This window comes from Glycine max, chromosome 2, assembly GCF_000004515.6.
Source record: "Glycine max cultivar Williams 82 chromosome 2, Glycine_max_v4.0, whole genome shotgun sequence".
NCBI classification, from domain to species: Eukaryota; Viridiplantae; Streptophyta; class Magnoliopsida; order Fabales; family Fabaceae; genus Glycine; species Glycine max.
In genome coordinates, this window is record NC_016089.4 from 15670071 (window position 1) to 15688182 (window position 18112).

Here is an 18112-nt window from a genome sequence, read left to right on the forward strand (position 1 = left end):
ACCAAGTGAATGTCTTCAAAGATCTCGTATTAGAGATGGTAGAACACAATGCTCTGGTAGGATGTGACATTGGGATATGAATTTCAGTTTTAATTGCACAATATCTCAAACATATATTTTACTTTATTTTATCCCGCTGCTTAACTTGAGTCATTTTGTAAACTTGGATGATATTTTTTTTGAACTAAAAATATTTTTAATAAGTTTTATTTAATAGTAGTGAAGTGAATATGATCATTTTACTTATGTGAATTTATCTAAGCAATTTGGATAAAATTGATTTAATTAAATTATAAATTTTTATATATTTTTATTAATTATATGTATGTCCTAATAAAGGACGTCAGAAGTGTCCCATACCAAAAGTATTTTTCATTGTGTTAGTTCCATTTTCTTTTTGGTTATAGGGCATCCCGTTACTGATCCTCGTTTCATTCCAATTTGGAAGCTTCAGAAATTCTTGGAAGTTGGTTAAGTTTGCCAACATTTCTGCACGCTGAAGTTGGTTTCATTGATTCTCAAATATGCAGTGGATGACGTACATTTCCCAATTACCATATTTAATACAGTTTTTCAGTTAATTTTTCTTTGTGTAGGTATACTATTTCGTTTATAGATTTGGTGGTGTTGTAAATTTGCAATTACTTGCATAATCTCTCAACCAACCAAGGATGAGGGTTTTGTTCACCTAAATCTTGATTCTGGATAGCTCGCTATTTTTCCCGATTTGGTGTGTGAATATATGTTTTTTTTTGGACATACGTACCCAAGAAACTCAAACTTAATCGACTCAAGTACACCAACCATTATCCACACTACACAGCATATTAGCGTGATGATAGATTTTCAAAATTTTCATGTATAAACTTTTCTAATTACCTGCTTCACACAAATCCCGTTTGTAATATTACTACAATTATCATATACTTTCCTATGATTGAATACACGTGTTATCATCAATTTATCGTCTCCTTCTAACTTGCCTAATCCGCAATGAACATTTAATTAGTTACGTTATTATGGCACCAGAAGTATTTAATGTTTTCGTGAAGCTAGCCAGCTAGGGTCGTTATATAGCTTTTATTTTGGCGAGATTACCTATATTCTTTAACAATTACCTTTTTTTAGAGGACTTTAACAATTATTTATATTTATACGTGTCTATGTATCTTAGTTTGAAATTTAAATACATTAAATATATTTTGTATTTATATTTTGTGTACTCTTAATGTAAAAAAGTTTACATCATTACCTAATAAGAAATGATTCTTGACATGATTTTTATTCTAATTATCATAAAAATTAATAAATTTATCATATATAATAATTTATGATTAAATAATAATATATTAGTGGATAAATAATTTGCTCTTAATTAAATAAGACATGGCTTAATAATGATATTCTAATTAAGCAAAAAACATTAAAAAAAAACCCATTTCGCCAACTTTGGTGGAAAATAAAATGACAACTACAAAAAGAAGTGCAAAAAATGTAAAAGGAAAGGAAAACAAAGCAGAGAATTGTCACTTCGTTAGTTACTATTATTGCAGCTTAGACAATTGCTTCATGCATTAATTTCATAACGTTGGGAGAATTTAGTATGGTGGTTTAGAAAGTTAGTTGGGAGCATCCGCATACGTACAGAAAACTTAGATAACATACGAATACCTTCTTTCATACTATTTTGCTTTTGTTCCTAGTTTATTAATCATTGTCTGTGTTGTACACTTTTTTGATAACTCAAATTGGGATGATTAGATGCATCTTTTATATTTTGTTTGGTTTCAAAGAGAGAAATAATACTGAAAAAAATTATACCTTTTCTATAAAACTTATATTTTTTTACTTTCTATTTTAATTAAAAAATTTACTTACAATTTTATCATTTCTGTTTCCATCTTCTAAATCAAATACAGGTTGATAACCAAAATAACAAGCTGAGATTCAAAATTAAATTATTTAGAAAGGTCCGAGGAGATAGTGTGACAAAAAACACACGAGAACTGCAACAACAACAACTAGAGATACATGGAGGGGTTTACCGAATCCAACCCACACCCACGAATAACCATGCCAAGTAGCCAACAACGTCGAGTCCCAATGTTGTTATGAAATCACCAAAGACCCCAACGCCAAGAGGACGTTAACGGTACGCGCAAGTAAACGACATCGTCGTTTAAGGTTCGGTGGTAGCAGAGAACAGCATGCACAACGCACGCGCTGTCTGAGGAGCGTAGGAATAAACTAGAGATTCTCACCCCACTAACACCACGTAGTAAGTGTCTATACTATAGTTATGTTGCAGGTTAGAAGTTGGAGCTTTAAAAACCTGTCTAGTCTCAACCGTTCCAGAATAAGGTACCAACTAAACTGTCTTCGAAATCAACAACAATAACTTTTTCTCTCTCTCTCTGACTATGGCTGCTATTCATGATGATGGTCAAGTTGGTTTTGAAGAAGGAATGCTATGGTTACCCTCTCATGTTCTGGACGAGGCATGCGACACTAAGGTCATCTTTTCTCTTCTCTTTCTCTTTAGATACTAGGCTAAAAGTTCTTTTGCTACCCGTGAGAGTTTTTCTATGGAAAAAACTCTTTATTTGAGTAGAAAAGCTCTCAAAACAGACCTTGGTTGACATTATTTTGCGAGATTATTCTATGGCTATGACTTTCTAATCACCCAAGAGCATAAAAAAGTCATGTCAAGACGTAATTTTACACATTTCAATAAAATTCTTTTTATTTTAAGTTTCTTAACTAATGCACTAAGTACATTAGTTAACATTTAAGTTAATCATGCGTGGCTTGCTTCTCTTTTTGGATTTTATTTATAGTTTATAGTGTACTTTCTAGTAATTTGACTGCTATTGAATTGGGTTATATGTGGTTCAATTTATGTGCAGGTATGTTTGAGGAACCGCCACCAAAAGCTCCAAAACCATCAGCAAATGCATCAGAAGCGTCATCATAAATCACCTGGAGAACCAAAATCACAGGTACTGCTTTATTTAATTGCATCCATTCAACACATCTCTGCTTGTGGCTTACGAGGTTCAAGAGACAAAGACTCCAACATGATACTTTTTTTTTTTTTTTTTATTTCTTTTGTGTCTGTGTGTGTAAGAGTTTGGTAGGAAAATGCAGGTATGAATTGAAGGAATGAAGGATATGATTAGGCAGATTAGCTAGTAGGCTTAACCATTGATTAGGTTGTAGTGTGGTACTTTAAAAGACGTGTAAGAGGACATATTCCACTTGTCCCACGAGCTAGTGACATTCTGATTAATCATACGTTATCCTCATATTCAGGGCATTTGTCCAATTCCATATGATTTTTGAAGATTTAGCATTATAGGCTCCTTTTTCTTGGGGGTCTATTATAGATGCAGAAAGTAAATTATTACTGGAAACAGAAAGAATACGCCTTTTGCAATTTAATTTCTTTCCCAAAATTAGTTGGATTTTATTCTTTTTAACCAAGTCATAAAGAAAAACATAAAAGATACTAAAAAAAATTAGGCATACCTACACAAGCACATAACTTTAGTGGCTTACATCAGAAAGGTTCTGAAGCATGCAACGTAATAACATTAAATTAGATATATGTTAGGATGCACGGGCTCAATCTGGTATGGAATTTGGAGTGTTTTGAGAGGTGTGTGTGTGACTGTATACAAGATGAGTGAAGAGAAACATAGTTTAGAATTGTAACAAGAAACAGGATCGAATGAAACATTTAAAAGAAGAAAAAAAAAAGAGATACGGTATTCACATTTTGTTAATTAGGTCTTTATACATTCACTTATACCTAATAGTTTCTTCTTTTACTGAAATGTCCTCTCCAGTACTCAAAATCTGCGTATCAAAGGCCAAAACTTGCCACCAATGGTGGACCTGGAATGCGAGCTATTTTCTTAGGATCCGGGCATAGATCATGTGGCACTGGCGTATTTTTACCCCAAAGAGCAGGCACAAACTTTCAACCAAGCAAGAGGCCAGGTAGGAGAACATATGTGCCTAGCACCAATTCCTGCATGAAAAATGAATTGTGTTATTTTTCTCAAGCATGCATGTCTGGGAAATATTGAAACTCGTGTAAACAATTATGTAATCATGATGCATATAGTTTTTTTATTTCTTTATGCACATACATTAAATGCCTACACAAATTAAATGCTCAATTGTACCCTAGAGCTGAGAACTTGCGCGGAAGTTCAATTATTTGAATCACATATATTTTCTGTTGTCTAAAGATTTTTGGCATACAAATGACGTAATAATAGACTCTGCATCCATCAAGAATTTGTATTACTGAATGGTAATTACTGATTATTACGTATGCATATTCCAAAATCTATGTTTTAAGAGCAAATGTATCTTCTATATATAATATGTCTTCTATTATAACTTGAAACATGGCCACAGTCAAAGTTTTTGTCAAGTTCTGCTTTTTGCTTGACCAATCATCCGCAAACATGTAGAATTTGGATTTATATATACACCTTACAGTTGTAATTATCTTGCAGCCTGTGCTCCTATCCTCCTTCCAGCTCGAGTTGTTCAAGCTCTAAATCTTAATGTGCAAGCATTAGGTGTGCTGATTTCACCCCCGCAAGGTCTTAAATCCAACCTTTAATTCATTGAATTGAATTTCATATATTCATTCAAATTTTATATATTTAATTATAATTTTATAAGTATCCTGAAGTTTTAAATATTTGGTACAGCCAATACCCTTATAAATTTAAGCTTTTTACATGTGATATTGTTGACAGAAAAGTTAATTACCCTGACCTTTTATCTGGCTGCAGTTCAGAGATATAACCCGAGATGCAGAGAAGCATACAATAATAATTCAACAGAAAAGAAAAGTGATCAGAAAGATGCGTCCAAGCAATGTCGTTTTATTTCTCAAAACGAATGTTCTTCTCCAGAGATATTTCTCCCAAAGGAATGGACTTACTAGCAAGCTTCTCATTTTCAAAGAGAAAAATTAAATTTGAGAAGCACACATAGGGGAGTTAACATAGGACCGTGCATATAAATAAAATAAAAAATGAAAACCATGCTTTATGCTGAATGCTGAGATGGTTTAAAAGTGCAATTAATTTACTGCTAGCTGTTCTGTTAGATTCTTTGATAATGTATAGGTGTAGTTTTGCAATAATAGATTATTAGCAACCTAAGTCTCAACTCTCAAGAGTCAAGAGGGTCTTGTTTGTAATTGCCTGCTTCAGTATTAATATAGTTATATTCAGTGGTTCTCATTGATATTACAGTAAGTATACAGTAATTTCAGTAGTATTGTTCCTTTTATACCTTTTTTTTTTTTTGTAAGGGTACTTGATGGTTGGACTTGGCAAGTGTATAAATTCCATTCAAATTCAAGTGCAAGGATCGAGAGTATCTAAGAACAAATCACTCGGGGTAGGGGACCCCTTCTCTATGCTCACACTTGACTAACTACAAAAAGAAAAGGTAGACTTGAATTAAATAGAAAGCAAAGTTTGAGTTTTCCAACAATCAAGAGAAGGGAGATGCAATAACCATCAAGTTTAAGGCCGAATTGCACAGTTTAAATTTAAAAAAGAAATAAATAAAGAGGCCATCAAGTTTTAAAACATGGAACTAATACTGGACTCAAGTATAATCGAAATATATGAACATTAGAATCAACAAAGTAATGGAAATAAACCTTAGATCTATTAACCAAATATATCCTTTTAGGATTAAAAAAAACTGGAAATGAACCTTAAATATAGCCTATATCAAAAATCAATTGTTCAATCCAAATAAATCTATAGTCCTTTTTTTTATTGAAAATAAAATATTCTCACATCCAAAAAGTTAAAAGACTAATCCTCCAAATGTACAAATCACCACAATAAGTTTTGTTTCTCCCAATAAAAGCTTACTATATAGTTAGTCATACCAAATTCAAGCATAAACCTATAATCGTACAATAGTTTGCCATACCAAATTGAAGCATTTAGAAAATTCAATTAAAAAACAAACATTCATTAAATATATTTTTCATAGGCCAAATAAATATTATTATAAAAATCGAGAGCCAATAATTATTCTTAACCCCTTTATGCAACTCGAGGAAGGAAACAATATCAAAACTAGGCAGGTGCCTTTATGCAACTCAAGGAAGGAAACAATCTCAAAACTAGGCAGTTGCTTTGGGCACTCAGCATTTTTGTTGGGACACCCAACAACAAAGGTGAAAGGGCTAAAATGTCCTTCACCTTTTCTTTAAATACGGATCGACGATTCATATGACTCATACGGATCGCCGATCCGTATGAGCTTTTTTTTATAATTCATACGGGTTGTTGATCCGTATTCATGTAACTCATATGGATCATCAATCTATGAAATTTTTTTTAAAATTAAAATTTAAAATCCGTATTTATAAAATTGCTAAAACTATTAAAAAAATTACACTACAAAACGAATAAAAAAATATATTTACAATTTTATTTTTTTAAAAAAAAAACTACGGATCAGCAATTCGTATGAACCAATCTGTATGTTTTTTTTAAAAAATTATGCATCTTTTTTTCTTCGATGATGAAAAATCACCCAATTTCATCATATATTCATAAATAACACACGTACACCATCAGAGACAACAAATGCTCAAAATAGGAGGCTAACGGAAGCTAAGGGAAGAAAATTACACTAAAGGAGTTAGATTTTACGAGAAAAAAAAGGTACTAGAAAAATGAAAAATGAAACCTATTATTTATAACTAAAGATACTCAAAAATGCTGGGTGTCCCGAGCAGATGCCCCAAAACTAATGGGCGAAGCCCATGAAAGCCCATCAATTCAAACCAAAATGATTAGACATTATATTATGACGGCTTTTACTTCCTGCACCCCCAAAGGACCCGAACCGACACAAATACTCATGTCTCTCCCAGGCAAGGCTTTCCTCCACTCAATATCACCGTGACCCAAACATCACTGCTGCCACCACCTTACACAACCGCCAAAGCACCCTAATGCATGAAAGAAAGCGTGGAGCCGCAAATGGGATTGAGAACAAAATAGAGGTTTAAAAGTTAACCCTATTCTAGAATACACTGTTTTTTTATATATATACTTTTGGAAAGGTCTTTGCGAAAATATAAAAACAATTCCAAAAAGTTGACTAACTGATGCATCAAAATCCTTGCATGTGGCCTCACCCCGCTCTTCAAGCTAGGAGTATAACAAAGTAGTCCACCAATAATTAGCTTAAAGGCCTATGTGTCACCTAGCCTGGACTAAAAAGAAACACTATTTATGAGTTGGATAAAGAATAATAGACACCTACTAGACATATTATATGTTGATTTTGAATCTTATTTAATTTATAGTTAATTGTACGAATTATTTAAAATTTATTTTTATTTCATCATTATGTTCATACTTTAAAAAAAAAACACATATTTAAAGAACGATGAGTTTTTTTTAAAAAACATTCCGCAATATCCAACTAATGACAAATAATTTTCAAATTATACATACTTTTTTCTATATTAATTTCAATTGTTCTTAACTACATCGATCATTACATAATTACTACACTAAAACTATAGAATGTCAACTATTTTAATTAATCTACTAAAACTCTAAAGACAACACTACTGTTCCCTAGTTTCTTTTTACTTAATCAGCCTTCCTGACAACACTTATGGGTTTATTTACTAGGCTTCACATCTGGCTTGAATCATAGATACACATGCATCAAGCCATTGTGATTGGACGTACATATAGTGTGGCTTGCAAGAGAAATAGCCAGTTAATTCTACTTGGAATATTCATCCATAAAGCAAGCCATGAAAATTGATGCATGCACCCCCTCTTTGTGCAAAGCCCAAATTAGAATCGTATTAGTCAACGGCATGGGGTATAATTTGGTTAAGTGCCCTCTTCACTTCCACAATGCTGACCTTCTTCCCGTTTGCATGCTCCTTCACCTTAGCCCTCAACTCCGCCACGAACACCCCATTGTTAAGCGAAGACTGCACCCCTATAACCTCTATCCTCACCTCCCTCAGCATCTGCATCACGTCCAGAAGTAACCCTTCTCTGTGACGACACTCAATCTCCAACAGCGCGTCGCTCTCTATGATCGAAACTTGCACCGACGTGGTGGCCTCAACTTCCACTGCCTTTGCCTTCGCCGCTACCCCTTCCACGATCCTCACCTTCCTCTTTTCCATCATCGTCACCCCACTCCTCTGTTGCTCCTTGCTCGAACTGCTACTCGTCCTCTGAACTGCTACCTGTTAGAGATTTCACATTCAAGAGTGTTGTGGTCAAAATAATATATATAAGTTTAATCATTCATTTGCTCCTACATGTATAATATTTATGTTTTTGTTTTAACACTTAAAAACTACTCATTTAGGTTTTATATATTTTTTCATTTTATTAGTCCCTTAGCGTGGAAACTAAAACATAAAAATTATATTAGTATAAAATTAAATGAATAATTATATATATATATATATATATATATATATATATATATATATATATATATATATATATATATATAAGTGGGACACCCTAGGTTAACTTTTGACGAGATTCACCCTAACTTAAATTCTAAAAGGACAAAACTTAATTAGGTATAATTCTGTAAGTAGTATTTGTACTGTTATTATGTGGTTAGAATTAGTGTATGTTTAGATACCAAGCATAATCGAATTTTAGGTTAATTGATTAGTTTGGATATTTTTATAAACAAAATATTAATACGAGTTTGTTTTAAAATAATTGTCAATAAGTTTATTTTAACCATTAATCAGTCAAAATTATCTCTGATTGATCAACAAATTTAAAGAGAATATGATACCTGTTATGTTTTTCTTAAATTTATTAATCGATCAATGATCAAAACAAACACATACCGATAAATTGTTTTAAAATAAATCAATGTTGATATTTTGTTTATAAAAATGATACAGAATGATCAATGAGCTTTGATTTTAATTTCCAAAATCAAGGTGAATAATTGAAAAATCAGAACAACAAAAAAGTTGCTTTGCTCTTACCGTGAAAAAATAATCGATGGGTGGTGACCGTATTGTAAAACCAAACACGCTCTTATAGTTTCATATAATTTGTACAAAAAATATTTGCATTAAAAAATTATGTTGAGAAACTCTAATTAAAGAACACTGCTTGAAAAAAGTGCTATTTGCGGTGGTTTTCAATCAAAATATCTTAATAACAGGCATAATATTTTAATGCAAACCTGTATCTAAGTATCATCGTTAATTCTAAAATTACCTCTGGGAGCTTGGAACGCTCCTCCGTTAAGCGGTTACGCGCCTCGAGCTCCTGGATCTTCCGCCGCAACTGCTTCACGTACTCGATGGTGTCTCCCAATATCGACGCCTTGTCCATTTTGGTCACGAAGGGGACCAGCGACCGCAGGATTATGAACCTCTCATTCAGCTTCTCGCGGCGGCGGCGCTCGGCCAGCACGTGGTTCGCACTGAGCTCGTCCTGCGGCGTCCCCTTGCCGCGGAGCTTGGTGTCCGCCGCGGTATGGGGAGAACTCTCGCCGGGGTTCTTGGCGTGGAGGTGCGGGACCGTGAAGAGGATGTACTTGAGGAGCCACTGGCTGGTGCCGTCCGCCGCCGGGTGGAAGTGGTGGCTGGCGCGGCTGCTCCATTTTGCGAATGCCGAATGCGTGGAGTATGTGTTGTAGCCAATGGAGGAGGGTGAGGCGAGCCACCGTGTGGTCTGGTTTTGGAGGATGTTGGACACCGTTTGAGAGTAGTGAGTGTCCTCTTGGGTCAAGTCTTCTAATGGATGAAGGGCTTCAAAGTAAAGATATATGCATGTAAACATATTAAAATTATTAATTATATTCAAAGTAAGGATGTTGGACACCGTTTGAGAGTAGTGAGTGTCCTCTTGGGTCAAGTCTTCTAATTATATTTCTCTTTTTTGTTATATAATTAATCTTTGAGAAAAAAATTATACTGCCAATGTAAAAAAATTATATTGTAGTCCAATTAGAAATCAATATTTAGGATAAATTTGTGAACTTTAATCAAATTGTCTTAAAAGATATATAAATTGGTAGTTTTTAATTGAATAATATTCTATTTATATTGTCAATGTATCATTATTAAACTCTTAATTTTTTTATAGATGTATTTATAAGTAAAAAAAATGTTTTGTTCATGCAAGGTTTAATAACACTCCCTTACACGCCATATAAAATAATTTTAGAAATAAAAAATAATAAAAAGTGAGAATACATAATTGGCACTTATTGAGATGAAAAAATGTTATAGAAAAATGTAGGATATGATATGCGATATGAGATAATATGAAAAGAGAAATTAAAAAAATAGATATTGATGAGATATTTTTAATTAAAGGGTATATTTAAATATCATTATTTTGAGTAAAATGAACTATTATTTCATTGTTTTATTATTTGTTATAGAAGATAGCATTTATATATAGCTATTTTAACTTTTATCCATTTATTTATCTTTTACTACAGTCTATATACACATCTCGAAAATATATCTAAAAACTAATTTGTTGTCCATTTCTGTTGTTCATGAAACATTTCCCTATTTTTTTTAGTAGATGTATAACGAAGTGTAATAAAAGTTGATTTAATAAATCAGGACTTCTAATTAATTATACATCTAAAAAATATGTCTAAAATTATTTTTTTTTTTAAATTCCGTCCGAGATTTTGTGGTGTTTTGAAGTAGCGGTATCGGCTAAAAACATAGATATGTATTTTCCCTCAAACAGAAAATAAAAAGAAGATTTTGTACATCTTCTCTTATTTGTCATTTTCTGTTGAGGTTATAATATCTACGATGTTTTGGATTTATCTTCCAACTTGTCGAATGCTTAGGTTGGTTGATTTTTGGAATTTTTGATCCAGACAATGCTTATCTATACACACATGCATCTATTCAATAAGCAATGTTTTTTTTTCTTACTCTTCTGTTTTCGACACACCGGATCAATCTTTCCCCTTCTTCTGCCTATGCCAGACAATATATACTTATCGGCAATTAATTAATTCTAAGTTAGACAAGGCTCCTACCTAGAGAAGATACTCAAACAATTATTATTTAACGAGTATTACGTCGGTTTTTTTTCCCTTTCATTTAGGATCACAGTATACACATGATGAAAATATATAATTAATATTTACTAAAACTATTTGTTTGTCTTTAGTTTTGCTATTATTATAACATTTTAATACGATCATTTTCTATCTTTTTTTTTAACACTCACCATATACCCCTTGTTTTTTCTGTCTTCTTTTTATCTATCACTTTCTCTTCTCTTTCTGTTGTCACAGTCTTTACGTGTGTACATGGACATGGCGTAAAGCATCTTTATCGTGATTCTGACATATTTGCATGGGGAGCATGAAAGTGTGTTTACGTACATATATACTGTGCGGGGGAAGTGGTCAGGAAGTGTCTACCTTCGGTGGCTCAGCATTAAACTCAATTGGATGGTTTCGAACTTTAGATGAGGACCCCCACCAAATGGTCCAAGACCTCAAATTTATTAGGATGGACCACATGCCCTAGTTAGTCAGAAATTATTACCAAGTGTAAGATTATTGGAATTGGATTTAGTGGATTCAGGCAATTACACAGTCACAAATCTGGACAGTTAATGAAGATTGAACAGTTCATATTTTGACTTTTTTATTTTAAGTCTCACCTATGAGTTAAAATATGATTCGTATGATATTCATTAGATGATCATCATTATATAGCTAACTACATGAATGCGTTAAAATTTCCAACTATAGTATATTATATTAATGTGCACTATCTAATAATTTCTTCCTAGTCAGTCATCTACATAGTGTGGTCATGTAGTTACTTCAATGGCCTACATAGCTAGAAGCTACAATTCGTTTTTCAAATTTAATAAACTTACTGTATGCTATACCGTATTTCTTAGGTGTTGAAAGTTTGATGGGTTGATGGAGTGGCTCTGCTAGTTGTTATGTTATATGAAGCCAAATATAATTTGTGTGTATGTGTCTAATGTCAAACTAAATAACTATCAGTTTACCTGAAGTCGGTAGTTGAACTTGCATGGGTTCTTGACTTGAGCTCCACCTTCGAGTTGACTCAGCCTGCCTTGCCTCATTGCCACCCTGGCTCACCGCAAGCAAATGAAAGTCTGAGTCCAGGTTGTTTGATCCATCGTTCGGCGACCCGAGTCGAATGTCCTCTGGCATCTCCAGCTGCATCAGCTCGCTGGGCTCTGCCACCGTTGATGGTCTCAAAGTTTGGCAGGCAATACCGTCTCCAGTTTCATCTTCGGAACCGGATTCCACCTCGTCCTCTTCTTCCTCCTCCTCTTCCTCTTCAATATCCTCATCCATGTCATCATTTAGGTTGCACTTGGCGGCAGGTGGGTCCACCATGGTGTACATGACTGTGGGGATGTGGTCGGAGGAGGTAGGGTTGGAGGTTGAGTGCTCCGATAGGGCAGGCTTTGGCCTGAGAGGGATGAGATGGTCTATGAAAAAAGTCTTCACGTGTTGGATGAAGCTAAGATCTTCTTGAACCTAAGCAACAAAAATTAACATATATAAGACAAAAGGCACGGTGATTAGGTTAGGTTCACATTGCTACATATCCTTAGGGTTTAGGGTTTTAGGATTCACGAGGTGATCAAAGTGAGGACTAGTTGGTTACCTTATCTGTTGTCCCAAATTCAACGACGCCATCCAATAAAGGAATGCACACCACGGTCTGCAATTCGTATGGCACAAATCACAAATCCATCATTTTATATAAAAATAAAATATTTATTTATTATTTTGATAATTCTTTTCTGTCTTATATTAGCTAAACTTGAATGGATTTTAAAAGAAATGTGTAAAAAAAAAAACACCAATGAAAAAGAAAGAATGGTTGGTTACCTGTATACGAGCACTCTAGCCGTGGAAAATGTTGCAACAGGAAACCACAGGGAATACAAGTTAGTAAATAAATTAATCAACAATTAACCTTCATGTCAGTTAATAAATCCAAAAGAAAAACCACCTTTTGTAACTTCCTTTACATGTGAAAATTTTCAGATCAATTCCTTTGAATAATCAAAATATTTTATTTCACATAAATAATTTTTTACGTGTTTACACTTGTTTTTACGTGTAAGAAGTTATTGAGTGAATATATTTTTTTAATTACAAAAATTATACGTAAATGTAACTGAAAAAACACCTTGGCTAGAATAGCTCGTGAAAATGTTTTGCTGTCCACCTCGTTTGCACCAGTGAGCCATAGATGCTGCCTCCTGGCATATGCCTTTCCAGGCAACCTTGTGGTGAAATTCAGTAAAATGTGTCAAACACAAAAAAATCCAATCATTTTCGCAAATCCTATGCTGCAATAACTAAACTACTACAAGTACTATTGAAATCAAACTAGAATTAAAAATTGCCTCTATCGCAACATTATTTGCACCAAGAGTATCTTAGCGGCTCTCTTGACACACTTATTTGTAACCTAAGTAATTTCATTGTAAATTTTACTCTTTTACACACTTTATCATTTCACCAAGGATTATTTATTTTTAAAAATTCAATACTTAAACTATCAAAACTATTAAATTGTTTTTTTTTAAACCAAAAATAAAGAAACAATTATTAAAAGTATGTTACCAAAATTTCCGATAATTGTATAAAATCTAAGCAATCACAAATAATGATTTGCTTCGTGCAGACAGATGAAGATCCTGATATGTTAAAAAGGAACACAATAATGTCCTATTATAATATTAGACAAAGATAAAAAAAAAAAAAAAACAATTATAGTGATATCTACAATTGTCTATATGTAGTTCACTCATTTAGTTTTTATATATTTCTCTCGTATAAGATATACTTCCTGCGGTCAAATTAAACTCTTGATGTTTTAGCTTCTTCTTATTTTCTTTTTCTTTTAAAATTTTGATGTTTTAAAGATTCTGAGTCTTAATAATTATTTTCTTCCACGTTATATCTCTATTTGACATAGCCTAGATTTAAAAATTACTCTCATCATAAACATTAAATGAAGATATTTTAAATTAAATACGTAGCTTGTGAATAATATTAAATATTTCTTAAATTGTGCACAGTAACTTTAAATATCATAAGTTTTGGTTCAGAGAAAGTATAACATTGTTACGTTAACATGAAATAATTTAAATCCCACATAATCCGATAGTGCCATTAAGTTATTGCACTATTATTACATTCCTAATATAGTCCTACTCCACTAAGCTCTACTAAACTTTTTATTTGTCCTTCTCCCAACAATAGCGTCTCTTACAGAATATATATATAGATAAGCAACGCTATCATTTATAGCTTTGTGTGTGTGTGTATAGACCAGCCTAAATTCACAGCCTACCCTTGCATAATTGACAACTAAATAGCTTGCTGCAATATTTGGTAGGAACATGCACCCATCTTATATCAGGACCAATTGATGTTGTATATCCCCTTGATGGGTGCGAAAACGGTATCATCAATTTGGGAGAAACTAGGAAGCTATAGACGAAACATCAATCAACCAAAAACGGATTTCTAAAGGTGTCCCTGGGTTTGATTTGAGTGTTTATTTTGAAAATAATTTTTATTTTAAAACTTTTAAGATTTAGAAAATAAATATAAAAAAATACTCTAAAATGTTATCGTATTTTTATTTCTTAAAAAAAATAAAAATGTTAATTTGTTATTTTCAGTTTTAGACCTATTTTTTAAAATATGTTCGGAGAAAATATTTTCTAAATTTTAAGCAAACATATTTCACTTTTATTTAAAAATAAAAACAGAAAATAATCAAGTCACCTAGTATTTATTTTTCCCAAATGAAAATATTATGGCGAAAAAAGTTTGATCCTAGAGGAGGGAGAAGGAAAGGAAGATGGAACTGTGATTGCGAAAGCTTCCGAATGCAGGATGCTAGCAAGCAGTAGTGGCATTTTTTTGCAGCTATATTTGCTATAAGTTTTGAAGGCATTAATTTGTCTAGTTTCTCAAAATAGGCAATTCCATCTAGCAGCACTTTTCTTCATGCATATAATTAATGCGCAACTAAATACTTGACCAGCTCAGCAAATTCTATTTTGACAGAATGGCCTGATATATTCCCCAACACATTCTAACATAACTCTCAATATAAATGTTGTCAGTTTGACAGATTTACGTAATTTAACTGCGCTTCATTTACTCCTGGAAGAAGAATATGAGAAACACTCGAATCTTGGAAGAAGAAGTTTAAGTCCCTCTGCTACCTTTTGGCAGAGACAAATTGATGCCATATATACGTGAAAAACTTCCAACAGAGTGAAATTGCGAAATGTTTTACCGTCTGTTGTCAACAAATTCCTTTCAATATAGAATCCACACTAAAACGTCCTTTTTAGTAACATCTCTTTTATAAAATATTTTGAATAAAAACTTTTTTATTGATTCAAATGTGTTAGGATTTATTAAAAGATTTTATTGAAGGACACGAGTATTAATTCTTATTTATTTATTAAAATATTTTATTCACAAATTTGTAAATTTAAATAAATTTCTGTAAATAATAGAGAGGGTATTAAAGAAAATGTTATCAGCATTTTTTTTCAGTTTGTATATATATCTTGCTTCCTACCGACACTTCATAAATTAGAAGCTACTCATATTGCATTTAAACTACACTCACTGAAGCCTCTGCGCCAGTCTGCATGCCTCACCAAAATGCACTTCTCACTGAGGGAAATTGCATTGATAACTTCTAGCCAAAGCTCTTTATGAGAAAATGATTTAACGTCTTTAATTTTCTCTAAACAAAGTAAGAAAGGCGCTTGTTTGCAAAAGCTAAGTTAGCACAAATGGAAAGGTATTAAATTTTTTCAGCTGCTATATATTGTTGCATTTAAATTCACAAGTCACGTTAGCTAGCCTCTCCCTTTCTCTTTCACTAAGGGGGACTCTAATATTTCTATCCACCCTTTGCTAAAGCTACCGTTCCACTTACCTTCAAAGGGAAACTTGAATTATGGACTGAAACTATACATATCTAGAAAAATGGCCTATCAGAAAGAAAAATTCATGGCATCGAATATAGTTCATATTTAAAAAGAAGTCTTAAAGAACCAATAAAGTTAAAGTTAAATTAGATTTCTAAGTAAAGACAATAAAAGCTTTATGAGAAATAATGAATCATGACTTACCCAACACCAGGAGGAAAGGAGAATGAGACACACATCAAATAGAACCATTCAGATTCTGTTAAGTCCTCCGGCGACAAGGCAGCACAAGGCCGGCGAGTCGGCGGATTTGTCTCTCCGACGGACAATGATTCATAAAGTTCTCTAAGTTGCTGACTTCTTTGGAGAGAAGCCTCCTCAGCACTCACCTCCATTGGTTGCACCGTCTTCCGTGTCTTAATTGCTCCATTGTAGTAACCATCACCCCAAACCAGAATCCTAAATCAATATAACATATAATTATATGACCTTAAAATTTAATTTGTTACAAGTGTCACTCTCACACTCATAGGCATACATGTGTCGGTTACAGAAACTAATTAGGAAACATTAATTAGAAGAGTAATTAATTAATGAATCATTATCATATGAGACAACTTGTGTGTATAAAGTGAACTAATAACTACTAAACGTACACTTGCTGTGGACAAAGTTGCCAGAAGAGGCTGTAAGTCCAGTGAACAGATTGCACCGCAGCCTGCAACATGCTTTGAAGGCCAGTGTCTAGTGGCGCAGTCATTGTTTTCCCAACAGGGTTTTTGAAACAGCAGGCTTTCGGTTACTCCTCTGGAACCATATCTATCTTCCTTCAAAATACTTACCCAGAAGTGGGAAAAAAAATTGGCTTCTGAGTTTTGGTGAAGTGTAAATAGGCAATGAAAATGAGTGTTGGCGTGGATCTGAGCCGAAAATCAAACCTTTTATTTATTCCCAATGAAAAAGAAGAGAGAAAATAAGGCAAAGGGAACTTCCAAGGAGAGAAGAGAAGAGAAGGTAAAGAAATTAAGTATAGACCTGCAGATGTGTGTGTGTTGCGTATAGGAGAGAAAGAGATTTTAAAAAGGTGTATGACTTTCAGGTGGTAAGAAATGCTCAGAGAGAGAGAGAGAAATAGGGTTTTGAAACGGAAGAGAATGGTTTTGACTGGTTGGTCTACCAGACAGTTCTAGCTAGCTATATGCTTTCTGAATGATGAGACTGAGGAGGCTGCGCTGTGTGGTTTGTTAGTTGTGTTATTATATATTTTTTAGGATTTTGGTGTTAAGAGAGAAAAGGAAATTGTTTTCTTTTTTAAATCTATTTGGGTATATATACTTCATTGAGGAAAAGTCAGACAGAAAGGATTAATCGATGTGTGATAGACGTTACGATAAGAAAGAAACAAAGAGAAAATGCCAAAAAAAAAATTAAAATGAAAATAGATGTACGAAAATGAAGCACGAGTATACTCTGTGAAAAAAACATGAGGATTATGTGATGCCACTCAACACTAATCACAAACACAAGGATATAATTGTTAACTTCTAAATTATGGGCTCAATTATGATATTGGCCTAGTGTAAAGATTATGAGAAATGTTAAAGAATATATTTTTCTGAATACATTTTTATTATTGATTAAAATTCATTGAAGTTAACCATTTGTTTTAGGTAGGTCTTATTTAATAATAATTTATTGATAATAAAATTTTTTTATTTATAAAAATCTAAAGATAAATATCAGAAGACAAGACTAGCCTTGTCATAGTTAATAGATGCAACGACCCAAAGTTCATGATTAAAAGGGATCAAAAAATTGAGGATTAAGCAAAGTTATAAATATCTACCAATTTATCCTAATTTTAATTTTTTAAAATAAAATATTATATATAGAGAGAGGAGGAGAGAGTTTTATAATGAAAATAATTAATATATCATTTTTATTTCTTAGCTATTCTATTAATAATCTTACGAGATATTTTCAATTCAATTAACTGACTCATAACCTTTTGACTCGTGGACTTTTTTTTTTATTTCTCAATTTAAGTTTCTAGCTAAAAACTCTAACATAAATTTGAA

General features: G+C 32.8%; 2 protein-coding genes across 2 annotated transcripts; one reads left to right on the forward strand and one right to left on the reverse strand.

Annotated features, from left to right (window-relative positions):
• The first annotated feature begins 2321 nt into the window (after window positions 1-2321).
• Window positions 2322-5270, forward strand: LOC100786285 (uncharacterized). The gene is made up of 5 exons (XM_003520161.5): window positions 2322-2513; window positions 2907-2999; window positions 3849-4002; window positions 4530-4619; window positions 4815-5270. Exons 1-5 carry the CDS (start codon window positions 2421-2423, stop codon window positions 4967-4969), a joined length of 585 nt encoding a protein of 194 aa, XP_003520209.1. The 5' UTR covers window positions 2322-2420; the 3' UTR covers window positions 4970-5270.
• Window positions 5271-7444: 2174 nt separating this feature from the next.
• LOC100786815 (basic helix-loop-helix protein A) lies at window positions 7445-17180 on the reverse strand. The gene is made up of 8 exons (XM_006575011.4): window positions 16691-17180; window positions 16239-16493; window positions 13253-13349; window positions 12949-12963; window positions 12722-12778; window positions 12090-12591; window positions 9297-9832; window positions 7445-8284 (listed from the first exon to the last, which is right to left on the reverse strand). Exons 1-8 carry the CDS (start codon window positions 16792-16794, stop codon window positions 7889-7891), a joined length of 1962 nt encoding a protein of 653 aa, XP_006575074.1. The 5' UTR covers window positions 16795-17180; the 3' UTR covers window positions 7445-7888.
• Between the last annotated feature and the right edge of the window lie 932 nt (window positions 17181-18112).